Source organism: Mus caroli, unplaced genomic scaffold, assembly GCF_978045245.1.
Source record: "Mus caroli unplaced genomic scaffold, Mus_caroli_1 scaffold_13, whole genome shotgun sequence".
NCBI classification, from domain to species: Eukaryota; Metazoa; Chordata; class Mammalia; order Rodentia; family Muridae; genus Mus; species Mus caroli.
The window spans coordinates 13,623,502-13,638,733 of record NW_028227268.1 but is presented as its reverse complement, the minus strand read 5'-3'; the positions used below and the strand labels follow the sequence as shown (position 1 = coordinate 13,638,733).

Sequence of the window (15,232 nt, the reverse complement as noted above, 5' to 3'; positions counted from 1 at the left end):
AGCTGAGAGTTCTCTATCTTGATCCACAGACAGCAGAAGTGCACTGTTCTACACTGGGCATAGATAGCATGAGCATTTATGACCTCAAAGCCCACCTCCACACTTCTTCCAACAAGGCCACACCTCCTAATCGTGCCACTCCCTCTGGTCAAATATTCTGACACATGAGTCTGTCAGGGCCATTCCTATTTAAACACCACAGTTAAAGATGCAGCAGCTTTGAGATTTGGTTATTGAAGGCTCTTTGTATGAACTTTAGGAGATTTGTATGAAAACTTGTGGGCCACACATGCACAGAGAAGCTTACTATGTTCACCCTTTCTTCTAGCTTGCCTTAGCTTCTGTGATAGCTGCTCTAGTTCTAGGTGGTCTCTGGGACCTTGAAAAATGTCTCTCTATTATTGTGATCTTGAAAGTGCTATTTTAATAGAGTGAAAAATACGTTATGAAAGGAGGAAAGATTTAAAGCAGAAAATATAGAATACTCAGAAAGTTTCATTAGTTAAAAATAAGAAATATTGTGAAAGCTCAAACATTTAAACAGCAAATTTTGTATGAAACTTTCAGTTGAGATTCTATAAGGTCAGTTAACTATGCGTCAAGTGAACGGCCCCTTCTGTCAGCAGGCAGGGCAGGGTAGGCATGTGTGGTACCTGATGTGCAGAGTGTGATGAGTATGCATCTGGGCCCAGCCCGTCCTCTTTCCAGTTGGCCAGGTTCTCCTCCCAGGGAAGTTTTAGACCACAGGGTTATTTATTTGGAGACTGCATCTTCTTTTCCTCCCTTGAGTTCTGTTTATATGCTGAGATGTTTAGAATAGGTGAACCATCTAAAAGCCATTCCATACCAAGGAACCTTATCAGCTGTACACAAACTTGTGAGTGTGAGTGAGCCTAGGCATTCTACCTCCCTGTTGTGAAACCATGAGCAAGTACCTCCTTGTGATTTAGTTGTGTGTTCTATAAGACTGAGATAATAAAAGCACCCACTTTGGAATGTTGTTGTTGAGATTAAATGAAATAACACATACAGATCTCTAGGATCATACTTTGCTCATAACATTATTTTTCTTCTATAATTTTTTCGTATTCCTTGCTGCTGCTGCTGCTCCTGGTGGTGGTGGTGTTGCTGCTACTGATAATGTTACAAAAACAAATGTCTTAGGGTTTTACTGCTGTGAACAGACACCACAACCAAGGCAATTCTTATAAGGACAGCATTTCATGGGGATTGGCTTACAGGCTCAGAAGTTCAGTCCATTATCATCAAGGCAGGAGCATGGCATTGCGGGTGAAGAAAAGATGAAGGCAGAACTCAGAGTTCTACATCTTATTCTGAAGGCAAACAGAAGACTGGTTTCCAGGCATCGCCTACAGTGACATACCTACTCCAACAAGGCCACACTTCCTAATAGCCACACTCCCTGGGCTAAGCATATACAAACCATCACAGTATTGCTCTTGCTATTCCATTGCTGCTAGCATCACTACTTGCTGGCTCTGTTCAGAGAGGCTGCTGTATGTTGTGGATCATTCTTGATATAAAGGCATCTTTTATTTAATTCATGGGTTTTGCCTTTAAATGGCAATTAATGCCATTATTCATCTTCTCACCTGTAGCTTCATCTCAGTCTGAATTCAGTTTTAGGTTCTGTAGGCTTAATTCCACCTCTCATTTCAACATTTACATATCTTCTGTTGTAATGAAGTTCCTGTTGATTTCAGAACTAACTTAAATCTTGGGACTAATAGCTCATTGTGACTAATATGTTCACCTTGCTCTTTATTTCTGTATGGATCTTATGAAATTGAGTAATTGTTTTGAATAGATGTTTAGAACATCTTGCTGTGTAGCCCTGGCTGGCCTAGAACTCACTGTGTAGACAATGATGATCTTGGGCTTGCTGGTTCAACTTTATTTTAAAAGTTTAACAACATAAAAAGGTGATTTTTTTAAAACTCATCATGTTTTAGCTATTTAATGTGACTCTTTATATTAAAGAAATTATTTTATTCACAAATTAAATATACTTTACAGTTATTTCTCATTTTTTCAAGTTCTGTGTTCTGTTATTTGGGGTACAAGTGTTGTTTTGTGTCCTGTCTGTGAAGTTCCTCAGAGGTCATTGATAAGATTAGCCGAGCTGAGGGATGAGGCAGCAGGAAGAAGACAAAGGGAGAATGACCAGTCACCATCCTCATGTGTGCTCTTGCTATGCTCTTCAAACACAAATCACTGTTGTATTGTGTTTCAAACACAAATGTTCACTGGTTGGTTGGCTATTTATTTATTATTGATTTATAATTGTGAAATTCTCTTCTCTGGCAATTGTGAGGAGATAAACCCTGCCCTTTTTAGGTTTCTAGTTACTATGTCCCCAAGCTTTTCCTTCAGACCGAAGGCTGCCTCTGGTGTACTTTTCTCTCATTCTTTTAGAGAACTTCTAGTGATTTGCCACATGGCTTTTCTGTTATCTTTTCAGTATCTGAGGTGTTACATACTGGACTGGTATCTGTTGTCCTTGATCTGAATGAGCTGTCATTCTTATTATTCCCATTGTATATAGTATCTCTCTCCCATTGTCTGTTATGTTCTCCAGAAGTTTGTCTGTGATCATCCTACCTGCTGTCTTCAAAATTACCTATTTGTTTTCTTATAAACATATTCTCCAAGGGCTGGAGAGATGGCCCCGTGGCTAGGAGCACTTGCTGCTGCTATGATCCTGTTAAGGTGTGGTCTGGACCATTGACCTGGGATTCTTCTCCCTTATCTGTGCCTATAATTCAAATATTTGGGCTTTAGATGGTGTCCTGAATGTTCCTTTCTTAGATTTTAATTTTTTTCATATTTCTTGCTTGTTTTGTGTAGATCGTTCCCTTTATCTTTGAGTCCCAGGATTCTGCTTTCCTGTTTGATTCATTCTACCATAAGGCTTCTCCTAAGTGTTCTAATTGGAATATTGAGTTTTTCAATTTCATCTCCATTTCAGCTTGCATTATAGTCAGTGTTTCCATCACTATTGAATTTATTTTTTCAATTTCTGAATTATGTTTGTTACCTCATTCAGCTATGTATTTGTGTAATCTTGGAAATCACCATGTGTTTATTGTTCTCCTCCTGGAGTTCAGTGAAGTGCTTGCTTGTGTCTTCTTTACATTCTTGGATAAAGCTTAGGATTTTAAATTCTGTGTCCTGGTGTTCATCTCGGTGTTTCTCATTAGAGAACAGTTCTATAGGACTAGTGGGTTTGATGAGAGATATCATATCTTGGCCACTCATGTGGGTTTTGTTTCAGTGCTTTGACCTGGGCATGCGGACTTCTTTCTTTGGTTGTGTCTGATGTGGTATCTGCTTTCCTTAGATTAGGCCAGCGTGGGAGATGCATGGCCTGAGTGAGACCTGGCAAAGCTGGCTGGTGAGATGTTTAAGTGGTCCAGGGAAAGCTGGCTCCCAAACTCTGGGCTTGGAGCCAGGCCTGTGGGTGCAGAGATGGCAGTGGGCAGAGGGAAGGATGGTAGAAGAAAGGAGAATCTCACCAGTCAAAAGTGGCTGTCAAAGAAAGCACAGGTTCAAAGGCCTCTGATCTTGAGCTAGGCCTGTGGTTGTGGAGGTTGGTATAGTCAGAGGGTAAGGAGAGGGGATGAGGTAGGCAAGGATAGGGGGAATGGGAAAGAAAAGAAGTGTCTTACTCACAAAGGTATTTCAGGAATAAAGAGAGTTTCTGAGCTACAGTCTAGAGCTAGGCAAGTCCAGAAGGGGCAGCAAAGAGAAGAAGCTGTGCTTAGGAGAGGCTCCTGAGTCTCCAGTGCATATGCAGGCCTTTTGTTACTGTCTTTATTCATACTGCTTGCTATGGATATATTTACATTTTTATGTGTTTTCTTTTTGTGTGTTTGTTTTAAGTTTTCTAGGTCATATCTATTTATAATTTCATCTTTTTATATTTCTAATTTTGTAGAGTTCAAATTTGGGAGAGTATGTTCTCAGGATTTTGTGTATTTTATTGCTATCTATTGTAATCTGCTTCTTATCTCTGGTCTTAGAGTTTTGAGTCTTCTCTCTAGCTTTTATTGATTTGGTGAAGGGTTTGTCAATTTTGTTTTTCAAAGCAGTAACTCTTCATTATTGTATTGCTTTTGTTAGTTTGTTTCTATTTCATTGATTTTTGCCCTGATTTTTATTATTCCTGTTTACTTGGTTTGGGTCTTGTTTGATCTTGTTTGTCCCATGCCTTGAGATGTCATTGTTGCTGGTTTGAGTTTCTCCTGACTTTGTCATTTGAACATTTAGAGTTCACTGTCTTCATTGTATCTCATAGGTTTTGGAATCCTGTATGTTCATCTTCATGGAAAAGTGCAAATTCCTTTGATTTCTTCAGTGGCACAGTTATTATTCAGTAGGTAGTGTTTAGTCTTCTTGAGTTTGTGTATTTTCTGTGGTGCTATTGATTTCTAGTTTTATTCTGTGGTCAGATAGAACACAGTGCATTATTTCAATTTTCTTCTTTTGGAGTGGAAGATTGGGGGTGGGACTTTGTGCCCTAGAACATGTTGCCTGGCAGAAAGAATGTGTATTCTTAATGCTCAGGTGGAGTTGTCTGTAGAAGCCTGTTAGTTCATTTTATCTATGCCATCATTCATCTTTGATGTTTGTTTGTGTCTTGCCTAGATGACTTCTCCGTTGGTGAGAATAGAGTACTAAAGTCACTTACTATCACTGTGTTGGTGTAAATCAGTCTCATAGTATTTGCTGTATAGAACTGTGTCACCTGTGTTCAGTGTAATAGAATTGTAATGTTCTCCTGATGGATTGTCTCCTTAATCAGTATGAAGAGACCGCTGTCTCTCCTGAGAGTGTGTTGGTTTGAAGTCTGTTTTGTCAGGGATGAGAGTACTGACCCCATTTGTCTCCTGCCTGGTACCAGTGGCTTGAAATACCTTTGCTCGCTCTTCCTTCCTTCCATCCATCCATCCTTCCTTCCTTCCTTTCTTATTTATTTTTTACACTCATTTTATCCCCCCTGCACTCCCTTCCTCCCCATCCACCCTCTGACTGTTCAAATGTGTAGCTCAGGCTGGCCTCGAACTCGTGATCCTCCTGCCTCTGCCTCCTTCAGCAAATTCTACCAGTGTGTGTCACCATAACCAGCCCATTCTTTCAACCTAACATGGCTGTCTGTCTTTGTGAGGCATGTCCCTTGTATAGAGCTAAAAGAGGGCCCGTGCTTTCTAATTCAGTCGGTTATTCTGTACCTGATGACTGGAGAGTCTAGGCCACTGATATTCAGAATTGTTATTCTTGTCATTGTTGTTAATTTTGTAGTGTCTGATGGTTTTTAGGGCCTTATTCTGTTGATAATTATTTTGGAACGTCCCCCTCTCCTGCCCATGTAGCTTCTTCAATGTGTTTTTCAATCTTCAGTTCAAAGTCTTCCAGTATCAGCTGCAGTGTTGGCCTAGCGGTCAGATAATGCTTTAGCCTACTTTTGTCTCAGAAAGTTTTCCTTCTTCTAATATTGTGACAGTCCTGTTGGATAGAGTAGCTGAGTAGGCAGTGGAGTCTTTCAGAACTTGCAGTGTATGCTTTCATGGCCTCCTCGTGCTTAGAGTTGGTGCTGAAATCTCAGGCCTGCCTTTATGTGCAGCTTCACTCTTGCCATTTTCAGTGCATTTTGTTTTTTTTTCTGAGTTTTAAGTGTTTTGGCTATAGTACAATGTGGGGAGTTTCCTTTTCTGGTTCTTTCTGCCTCTTTTTATCTGGATGGTTATCTATTTCTGTAGTATTGGACAATTTTCTTCCATTATTATACTGAATACACTTTTTATGTCTTTAATATGGAATTTTTCTTCTATATACCTCTATACCTCATAAATTTGGTCTTTTCACACGGTATCAAAAAGCTTATATATAGTATTCCTTTATATATATTTAAATTTATTGTTGACCTTAACAAATGCTCCATATCCTCTGACTTAATGCTTGTGTCTGACTATTCTGTTTTCCCTGTGACCTGTTTTATTGGTAAGGAGTTTCACTGAGATTTTATTTGACTTACTCAAATTTTAATTTGAGAAAATGTTTGTTTGCTTTATTTTCATTATTTGAAAGGAACAATCAATTTTATTGTCATGCAAGCTACCAAGTACGCCAGGGTATTCTGTCCAGCCAGTCTCAGGACCCTCCTGTTTCTGCTCTCCCAGAGCTGGGATGTGCACTGCCATGCCTGGTTTGGTTGTGGTTAGAACATGGGCTCAGGATCAAAGTCATTCTTGCATAGCAAGCACTTTACTGAGCCAGCTGCCTAGACAGTAATTTGCCATTTATATGAATATTCTTTCTTTTAAAATGTCATATTTCAACACATAGCTAAAAGTGTTTTGAAATGAGCAAGCAGATGTGAGCAGAGAGAAAAAGTTGGAAGAGACTTACTAAAATGGAAATAATAAAGCCCGAAGTCCTGTGTGGGTTTGAATGTAATACACCACTATAAGATGATGCTCTGCTAATCTTGGAAATCTTTCCCTTGAAGTTGGACATGAAAACAAAAATGATGGAAGCAAAGTTTTCTGAAGAGAAACTTAAGCTGCAGCAGAAGCATGATGCCGAAGTGCAGAAGGTAGGGATGTGTCACGTGTGTTGTGTGCAGTGTCACTGAGCCCTGGGGCTTGGGATGGGCCACACATCTATCTCTCCATCTACCCATGCACTAGGCATTTGAAAATAGTGTATGTCATAAATGAAATTTGCTGAAGTAAAGTCCCTTCGAAAGTTATCTGTCAACTTTATTTGTAAAGTGTGTCTAGTTCTGTCCTATTTTTATATTGCCGGTTACATTCCCTGTTATTTTAAGACTGAATTTCATATAGTGTTTACTGATCACAACTAATGAGTGTGTTTGTGTGTACTTGTGTAGCTGAAGAACTTAAGACCAGAAAATACTGTATTGGTGAGCTGTTTTAGGACAGGACCTTACTATGTTCCTCAGCCTGGCCCTGGCCGCATCACCCTCTTGCCTTGCCTTCTCAAGTAGCCAGAGAGACAGGAATTTACCATCAGGTTTTGCACTGTTCTTGAAATGTGGAGTAAGATAGCAGCTGTAAACACTATAGTTTCTTTTATCCTGACTGTTGCAGCTTTCTTATTCAGTTTCTGTTTTTAATGAATGAATTAGAATGAGGATTCCATTGTTTCCCACCTGGCCTCAAGCCCTGTTCTTTTCACCGAGGCTCCTGAGTGCCACTGCACCTTGCTCTCCTTAGATTCAGAAAGAACTCTTGGTCTACTCACAGCAAAGACCCAGATGCCTATAGAATAGAGCTTTTATTTCAAATAAAGTTAATTGTCCCGTGGGTCTGTGATGCACAAAGCAACAATAAAACAAACAAGCAACCTCTTGGACTTCGTTTTGTTTGCTGTTGACCACATGTAGTGTGATGTTGGCATGGACCGTCAGGCTTCCTTTTTTGAGTATGTCTCTCAGATTTTGCCTTCCAGTTTTCAGTATCTGTCTATATTTGTTTATTTATTTACTCACTTATTATGTGTCTTATGAGCCAAGGATTCATAAATGCTAGGGAAGTACTATACTACTATTAGCCTACCTTCCCACCCATTTAAAAAAAATATGTTTGAGAGAGTATCTAGATCAGTGTCTAGCCTGGCCTTAAGCTTACTCTGTGGCCATCCTGTGTCAGGCTCTCAAGTAGTTAAGTTATAGCTCTGTACTTGACCCCAATTGTGTGTGTGTGTGATGCAAATTAATTTCTTTTTTTAATTAGATATTTTCTTTATTTACATTTCAAATGTTATACCCTTTCCTAGTTTCCCCTCTGAAAATCCTCTCTCTCCCCCCTGCTCCCCAACCCACCCACTCTCATTCCTAGTCCTGGCATTCCCCTATACTGGGGCATAGAGCCTTCACAGGACTAAGGGCCTCTCCTCCCATTGATAACCGATCAGGCCATCCTTTGCTACATATAGAGCTAGAACCACAAGTTCCACTATGTGTTTTCTTTAATTGGTTTGACCCCAATTTTTTAATACTTTAATTGAATTTGTATCTCTCCTAGTGTCTCAGCAAACATCAGCTATGCTTTGCTATATAGAATTTTAGTTCATGCTATATTTTTATAATTATTAAACATTTTTGTGCTAATGATGTGTTTTAAATGCATGAGGTTTGTACAAATAGAAAGTTTACACATGTTCTTTAAAAACTAAGCCTATGTGTCTGCTACCCCAAACTGAATAACGAAGACAGAATCAGCTAGGCATACTAATCCTAGCACTAGGGGCTCAGGCTGGCCTTAAACACATCTGTAGTCCAGGCACACCATGACCTCATCTTCCTCTTGCCTTGGTCTCTAGAGTAGCTGGTATGCACCACCAGAATTAAACAAAGGAAAACAAAGCAGGGCAAAGGCAGAAAACCGAGGCCACTCTATCGTGTATGCAAACATCTCTGAACCGAAAATACTTTAGTATTAAGTCAAGCATATTATTTGAGTCATCCTGTGTGTGTGTGTGTGTGTGTGTGTGCACATGCATGTGTCCATGTGGTATGTATAGACATGCATGTGTACATGTGTGTGTGCACATGCATGTATATATGTGTACCTATGGTGTGTATGGACATGCATGTGTATATGTGGTGTGTGTGCATATGCAAAATGTGTATATGGGTGTATTCCTATCACATGTGCCTGTGAAGGCTAGAGGCCTACTTTTCATATCTCCCTCTATCATTTTCCAATTCATTTTCAGAGACACAGTCTTTCACTGAGCCTGGTGCTTACCATTTTGTCCTCCCTCCCCAACCCAGTTAGCTTTTTTATCATCATGAGCGATGCTTGACAAGAAACATGGGAGAAAGGCTTTTCTTTTTCTTTTTCTTGGCTTATCATTTTAGAGGACACTATGGAGAAAGTTGGGGGGAAATGCATCTCTATTCCTGACACCAAAGCCCTACTTCCTCCAGTGAGACCCCATCTTCCAAATGGTCCACAGTCTCTCAAACTAGTACTATCAGCTGGGAAGTAGATGTTCAAATACCAGAGCCTGCAGAGGGCATTTTATATGCAAACCAAATATTCCAAATATTGGGACCTGGGAGATCTTGGCCTTCTCAAAATTCAAAATGCATTCAGTTAAGCCTTTAAAAATTCCATAGTCTCATAGTTTCAGTACTGTTCAAAAGAGCAAACGCCATGTCTCTTCTCAGACTCAAGGCAGTCCCTTAAATATGAGCCTTTTTCAGTTATATGTTTTCAGCACATAATGTCATGGGATGAACCATTTCCATTCCAGAGTGAAGGAAGGGAGACTAGACCAGACCAAAGTAGCACTGAAAGGTGTGATAGGAATACCAGACCCTCAGCTCCATCCTAGGCATGTGTGGGTCGTGGTGGTGTCACATGGCTTCTCCCTGGAGCTTGGTTAGCTTTGCTTCCCCAGCTCAGTTGCCTACAACACAACTCTCTCGTGGGCCTTTGCCTGCCTCGGTTACTTTCTAGAACTCTGCACAAGCCTTTGTTTGTTATCTCACTCTTCATAGTTGCAAAACCAGCACCACATGGACAACGTTATGTCTTCATAGCAGCTTGAGATGTATCCTGGACCCCTTGGTCCAGAGCTGGATTACAGGATTTCATCTGTGGGTCTTTGAGTGTAAACCTGGTAAAAACACTTAGCTAGGTAACCCTGCTTGAGCAGAATTCCCTTCTGGCTCTCTGTGTTTACTCACTCTCTTTTCAAATGGGAAGCTTTGGATAACTTTGCATTGCTCTAATCCTGCTGCTCTGTATGTGTGAAATCTTGAACATTAGGCCTCCTTTCCTGTTGGCCCAGCACTGAAGCTGATTTCTCTCTAATGGTACTATTCTATTGAGCAAATACACATTTTGTCCCCACCTTCTCTGTCCTCAGTTTTAACTAGATTCAAACTTTTGTTTTCTTTTGTCAAATTGTACATTTCTTTCTGTTCTCATTCTCTATAAATCCAACTAAAACAGGAACTGGTAACTAGGCTGCAGCATGGCTAATTTTGCTTTCTCAGAGTTGTCTTTCACCGATTTGTCTGTGACATTTTAGTTAAGCATTTTCAGTCATGTATTTTCAGGATATGAGCAGAATGAAGTCAAATTCTTTGCCAGAGTAAAACATGAATGGCATCTAGACCAGCTTCTGATAAGTCCATGACCCCTTCTGATACAATATCTCTATTTTTTTGGTCTCCTAGTTTCCCAACCTTGAGCCGGAAGGGCTTCTTAAGCTCCATGTGTGGCACTGTAGGGTTTCTTTAGCTGGCAGCTCTCACATCTTCCCCTGCCCTCCTGCAGACCAGTTCCAAAGTCCGAAGAACTACACCATCAAGCTTATCACCGCAGTGACCTCACTTTGTGGTCACAACTTATTATGTTCATTAATTTTGTACCACTTATACCAAGTACCTGAGAAAAAGCAGCTTAAGAAAGGGAAATTATTTTGGCTCATGTTTTGTGGGATATGGTCCAGCAGCCTTAGGGTTGAGGTTGAAACAAGAAAGGTAAAGTAGAATGCTACTAATAAAAACACCAAGGGACACTACTTTGGGGTCATTGGACAACCTTACTTAGGTTTAGGGCGTGTGGGAGTCCAGCTGCATTGTGAGGGCAGCAGCCAGGCCCACTTGCTCCTCACTCTGGGTTTCCTTTGCACTCCTGGGCAACATTTTCTACTGTTTATTAAGTTTCCTCTTTTTAATTTGATTTTTTATTCCAAAGTATAAAGGCATAGCTATATTTATTAAGTGGTTATATTTGAAACAACTAGTAAAACATAAATGGTGTAAAACTTATTAATGTTTTTGACATTTTGAGTTCATTTATTTTTCTGATTCACAAAACACCCAGAATGGAGCTTGTTGTAAATGAGCATCTTGGAAGAGACCTTGGCTTTAAGCAGCAGGACAGCAGGACAGCAGGACACTGGTGGCAGGGACCCTGCATGTCTGCATGAAGGACACTGTATGCCATGCATGGCCCAAGAGCTGTTTCTGATGGTGTCTCTTTGCTACTTTTTGACAGTTTAATTTCCAAACCATGTTCTAGGGAGTCATGTAATTTTTATTCATAGTCTTCTTAAAATTGTACTGAAAAGTCTATACAAAACATTCTAAAATTAGTAATTCTAGTATATTAACATTTTATCACTGTATATAAAGTAATTTTTGTATTTAGGTGGAATCATTTATGAAACTGATAGACTTGCAAAATACTGTGTTCACTTATAATTACATATTCTATGCTAATTTTATATACTAAAGTACTATACATTGTTTTTTCAGATTTTAGAAAGAAAGAATAATGAATTAGAAGAGTTGAAAATCTTATACAGAAAGAAACAAACTGAAACTGAGGAGACCATACGGAAGCTTGAAAAGAAAGGTGGCGTCTGACGTAAATCTTCCAATAGCAGTTTACATTTATTTTAACAATTTAAAATGTAAAAGTAAAATTTCATTTCTGAGACTGTGAGCTTCCAACAATACATGAAATTTGTATGGGCTTTCATGTAACTAGGCACAGTAAGTGTGTGTGTATGTGTGTGTGTGTTGTGCAATGGCAGTTGGAATTGATAAAAAAATCTTTACTATATTTCCCACTTATACAGTAAATTGGATATTTTTAGTTTAATTTCCTGCATTCATTGAGAAGAAAAAAACCAAGCATGTAAGTAACCATGAACCAGAATTAAAGTTCTCAAGTGTTCACAAGGGAGATAGCATGTTTTGAGAAAGTAACATTTGTTTGAGTTTGGACATTATTTGATTAGTTGAAAAGAGAAGTTTCTTGTATTGGTGTAGGGAGAATAAAATTGGTGAGTTTTGTGTGTGTGTATATACACGGGGCAAATGTTTGACCACTGAGCACATCTCTAGTCCGCAGACTTGTGGCTCTGTCTGTCTGTATCCACTTGTGTAATTTTGCTCATGCTTTGATAAAGGGTTAGAATGTTTGAGTTCAGGCCTTGGGATTAGTTAAGTGTGGAACTGAGGGATTAAGATCTGGTTAACAGAAGAGATGTAGGCAATGAGTAAGAATGAGGGCAAAGGAGGACTTTGATCTAGGGTGCTGCCAAGTTTATTGAGTTTCTCCCAGAGCAAACCTACTGTAGTAGAATGGATAGTAATGTTCCTAACAGTTTAGTGGGGCAGTTACATGTGAGAATTAACAGGTAAATTGGATATTTTTTTGTAATTGTTATCAGTGATAGCTAAAGTATTTGATACTTCTAGATTTTCTTTCTCACTCAATTTCATGTTAGGCATCTCAAACATCTTTAAACTTGAAAAATATTCAGGCTTTTTTTTTAAAGCAAGAAGTGAATTCTAAATGCAGAATGGATATCATAGGTTGAAAGAACCTCACTTATATTCGTGGTGTAAAAAGATATAGAGGACATCTATGCTTGAATCCTTAACTCTTTTATAGTTCCAAAAACCGTATGTACAGAGAGCCTTGCTATATGTAACTGAAAACCCTGGTAACAATGTGTACAGGTAAATGCCAATTCTTTGAATAGTGTAGGAGACACAACTCACATTCATCTTTGAGGGAATTAAGGAAAAGCGCTGAGATAGTAATAGTGAGATGGCACTAAATGATAAATGTCTATAGTTTAGAGAAAAGGAAGAAAACAAAACAGCTTTAAAAAAAAGAACTAGTAAAAAGTTAAATGCAAGAAGCTTGATGAGTCTACAGGCATACCCCAAGCATGCCCAGTCTCACCGGACCTTACAAGCCAGGTGGGGTCAAGCCTGGCCAGTACTTTGATGGGAGGAATTTGTAGTGTGTGAAAAGTGCTCTCTAGGAGGCACAGCTAGCTGAGTGGTCTTCACAAGCCTGGCCATTTTGGAAAAATATGGGAATTGTGCACTAATACTGTAGCTGTTTGTGAGCAATGGGCATTTTATAGTTAGCGCATTGTGATTATATTTGTATTTTAACATTTCACATTAGAAGCTAGATTTGGAGGTTTTCAGGTAAGAACACAGTAGCAGATACATAGACAAGAAAAATAATGAATGAATGACATGGGAAATGTGTCTATATATGTGGGAAAACAAATGGGTAAGATGGAAAGATGCAACATAGATATAGAGAGTTAGATGTGGTTAGAGTCAGGGAGAGTTCAAGGAGGAAGACGTTTTGCTCAGTTAGAAAGGCATCCTTGTAGAAGTGCGGGGTTGAGGAAGGGAGAAGTTCACTCACAGAGTATATCAGACTGTATCAGACTCACACTGTTTGGAAACAAATAACTAGGCAGACCGGACTGCAGTTATAATGTGCTGTTTTTAACAGTAGTAGAAACGGTGGGAGACCATCACAAATGACCTTGTCAGTTTGAAGATGTTTATACTCTGTATACAGAACAATTCACAACTAGGTCTGGAACTCACAAAAATGTGTGTGTGTGTGTGTGTGTGTGTACTTGAATATTCTATGGGATCTTTAATGGTGGGGTAGCTCATGACCAAGTGCCCATCATGGTCACTTATACCATGGACAACAAAATTATATAAGGTCACTGCCTTGTGCTTGTATGCTACATTAATTTGCTTTGGATAATGTTCTTATGGGCATACAGTGTTTAATCATTATTAAATTCTACAAACATTTTATAATGTTTTATATAGTGTGCATTTTACAAACAACTATATCAAGATGTATTAATGAGAAGTAATTATCAACACAGATGTATGCACTCATGTGCATCAAAGTACAAATCCATATGGATATCCATACACCATCATTAGTAATAAAAGTGTGGTTCAGCAATTTTTTTAAAAAGCAAGAATGTTTTCTTTTCTTAAGATTATTTATGGACTGGAGAGATGGCTAAGTGGTTAAGCTCACTGGCTCTTCTTTCAGAGATCCTGAGTTTAATTCCAATATGGGTGGCTTATGACCATCTATAAAGGGATCTGATATTCTCTTTTGGCATGCAGGTGTACATGCAGCAGAGCACTGATATACATAAAATAAATTAAAAAATTAAAATATCCTCCAGTTTTAAGAAAGCTTTATTTATTTTGTGTACAATATTCTGCCTACATATATGTCTAGAGACTGGATTTTGTGCAAATTAGAGGGGTTTCTTTCTCTCTTTTCAAGGGGAAGAATCTATTTGGTTGGTATCTTTAAGAGACTATACCCGAGCTGATACTCCATAAGCAGAAACTTTTCCACAGTAGAAGGAGGATATATAAAGAAGTAGGTGATGGCGTTGGTAGCATGAGTGCATGTCCACAGGAGCCCGCAGAGAAGTTGTTGTGTTTATAGTGCTGTTTTGTGATGTGGAAGAGATGAGATGGAGCCAAGAGCAGCTGGATTATAAAGAGCTGTCTTCCCAGTTAGAGCCCTTGACCTTTACTACTCCTTTAGGGGAGTAGAACTTTAGCATGATTCCCAGCTGGCCCTCCTGTCAGATCTGCCATATTAGAGGAGAAATTCTTGAGACTAGCATGCTTTTTAAATGTTCTAGGGAAAGAATAAAGACTAATTAATCAGTTTCTTCTATGATTATAGAAATGGCAAAAAAGCAATGAAATGAGAGGAGTTTTTAGAAAAGTAAGTTAGTGAAAACTATCTACTAAATGTATCATTTAGATATCAAATTCTAATATGGTTCCTAGAACTGGTTTAACTGTATTCCCATTGTTTTTGACAGTTCAGATCCTTATCCGTGACTGTCAGGTTATCAGAGAAACTAAAGAAAACCAGATAACCGAGTTGAAGAAGATCTGTGAGCAAAGCACAGAGTCTCTGAATAATGATTGGGAAAAAAAGGTAAGCTCTGCAAGTCAGCCCCAGGACTGTGCGCATCCGAGAGGGACATGTTAGCAAGTGCAGGAAATGCGGAAAGCTCCAGGAGAAGCTCGAAATGGCTGGTGCTCCTGTTCTGGTATATTTTCATCTCAAAGTCTATATTCTAGAAATAGTTTTGTTTTAAAGTCATATTTTTTACTTATTTTTAATTGAGGTAATGTTTTGTATTTTTTGTCATAGCCAATAGGTTTTAACTAATATGATTATGGAAATAATGGTTTCAATTTGGGATTTGTGTCATTTCTCTCTTAAAATGCCAGGTATCATTATCTAGCCCAGGCTGAAGTTGATAGTACAAAGTTGTTTGATGTGAGTAAAATTCATAGCGGGTAGTTTTGCTCGCATGCACTGGGGAAGCATTGAGG

The 15,232-nt window shown here is 39.0% G+C and overlaps 1 protein-coding gene across 1 annotated transcript in view; it reads left to right on the top strand.

Annotated features, from left to right (window-relative positions):
• Window positions 1–15,232, top strand: part of Cep112 (centrosomal protein 112) — a 442,735-nt gene that overhangs the window by 76,913 nt on the left and 350,590 nt on the right. Inside the window, exons 9-11 of the mRNA XM_085829453.1 lie at window positions 6,530–6,616; window positions 11,324–11,423; window positions 14,710–14,828. Of these exons, the coding sequence (XP_085685579.1) occupies window positions 6,530–6,616; window positions 11,324–11,423; window positions 14,710–14,828 (306 nt within the window). The remainder of the gene's footprint in view (window positions 1–6,529; window positions 6,617–11,323; window positions 11,424–14,709; window positions 14,829–15,232) is intronic.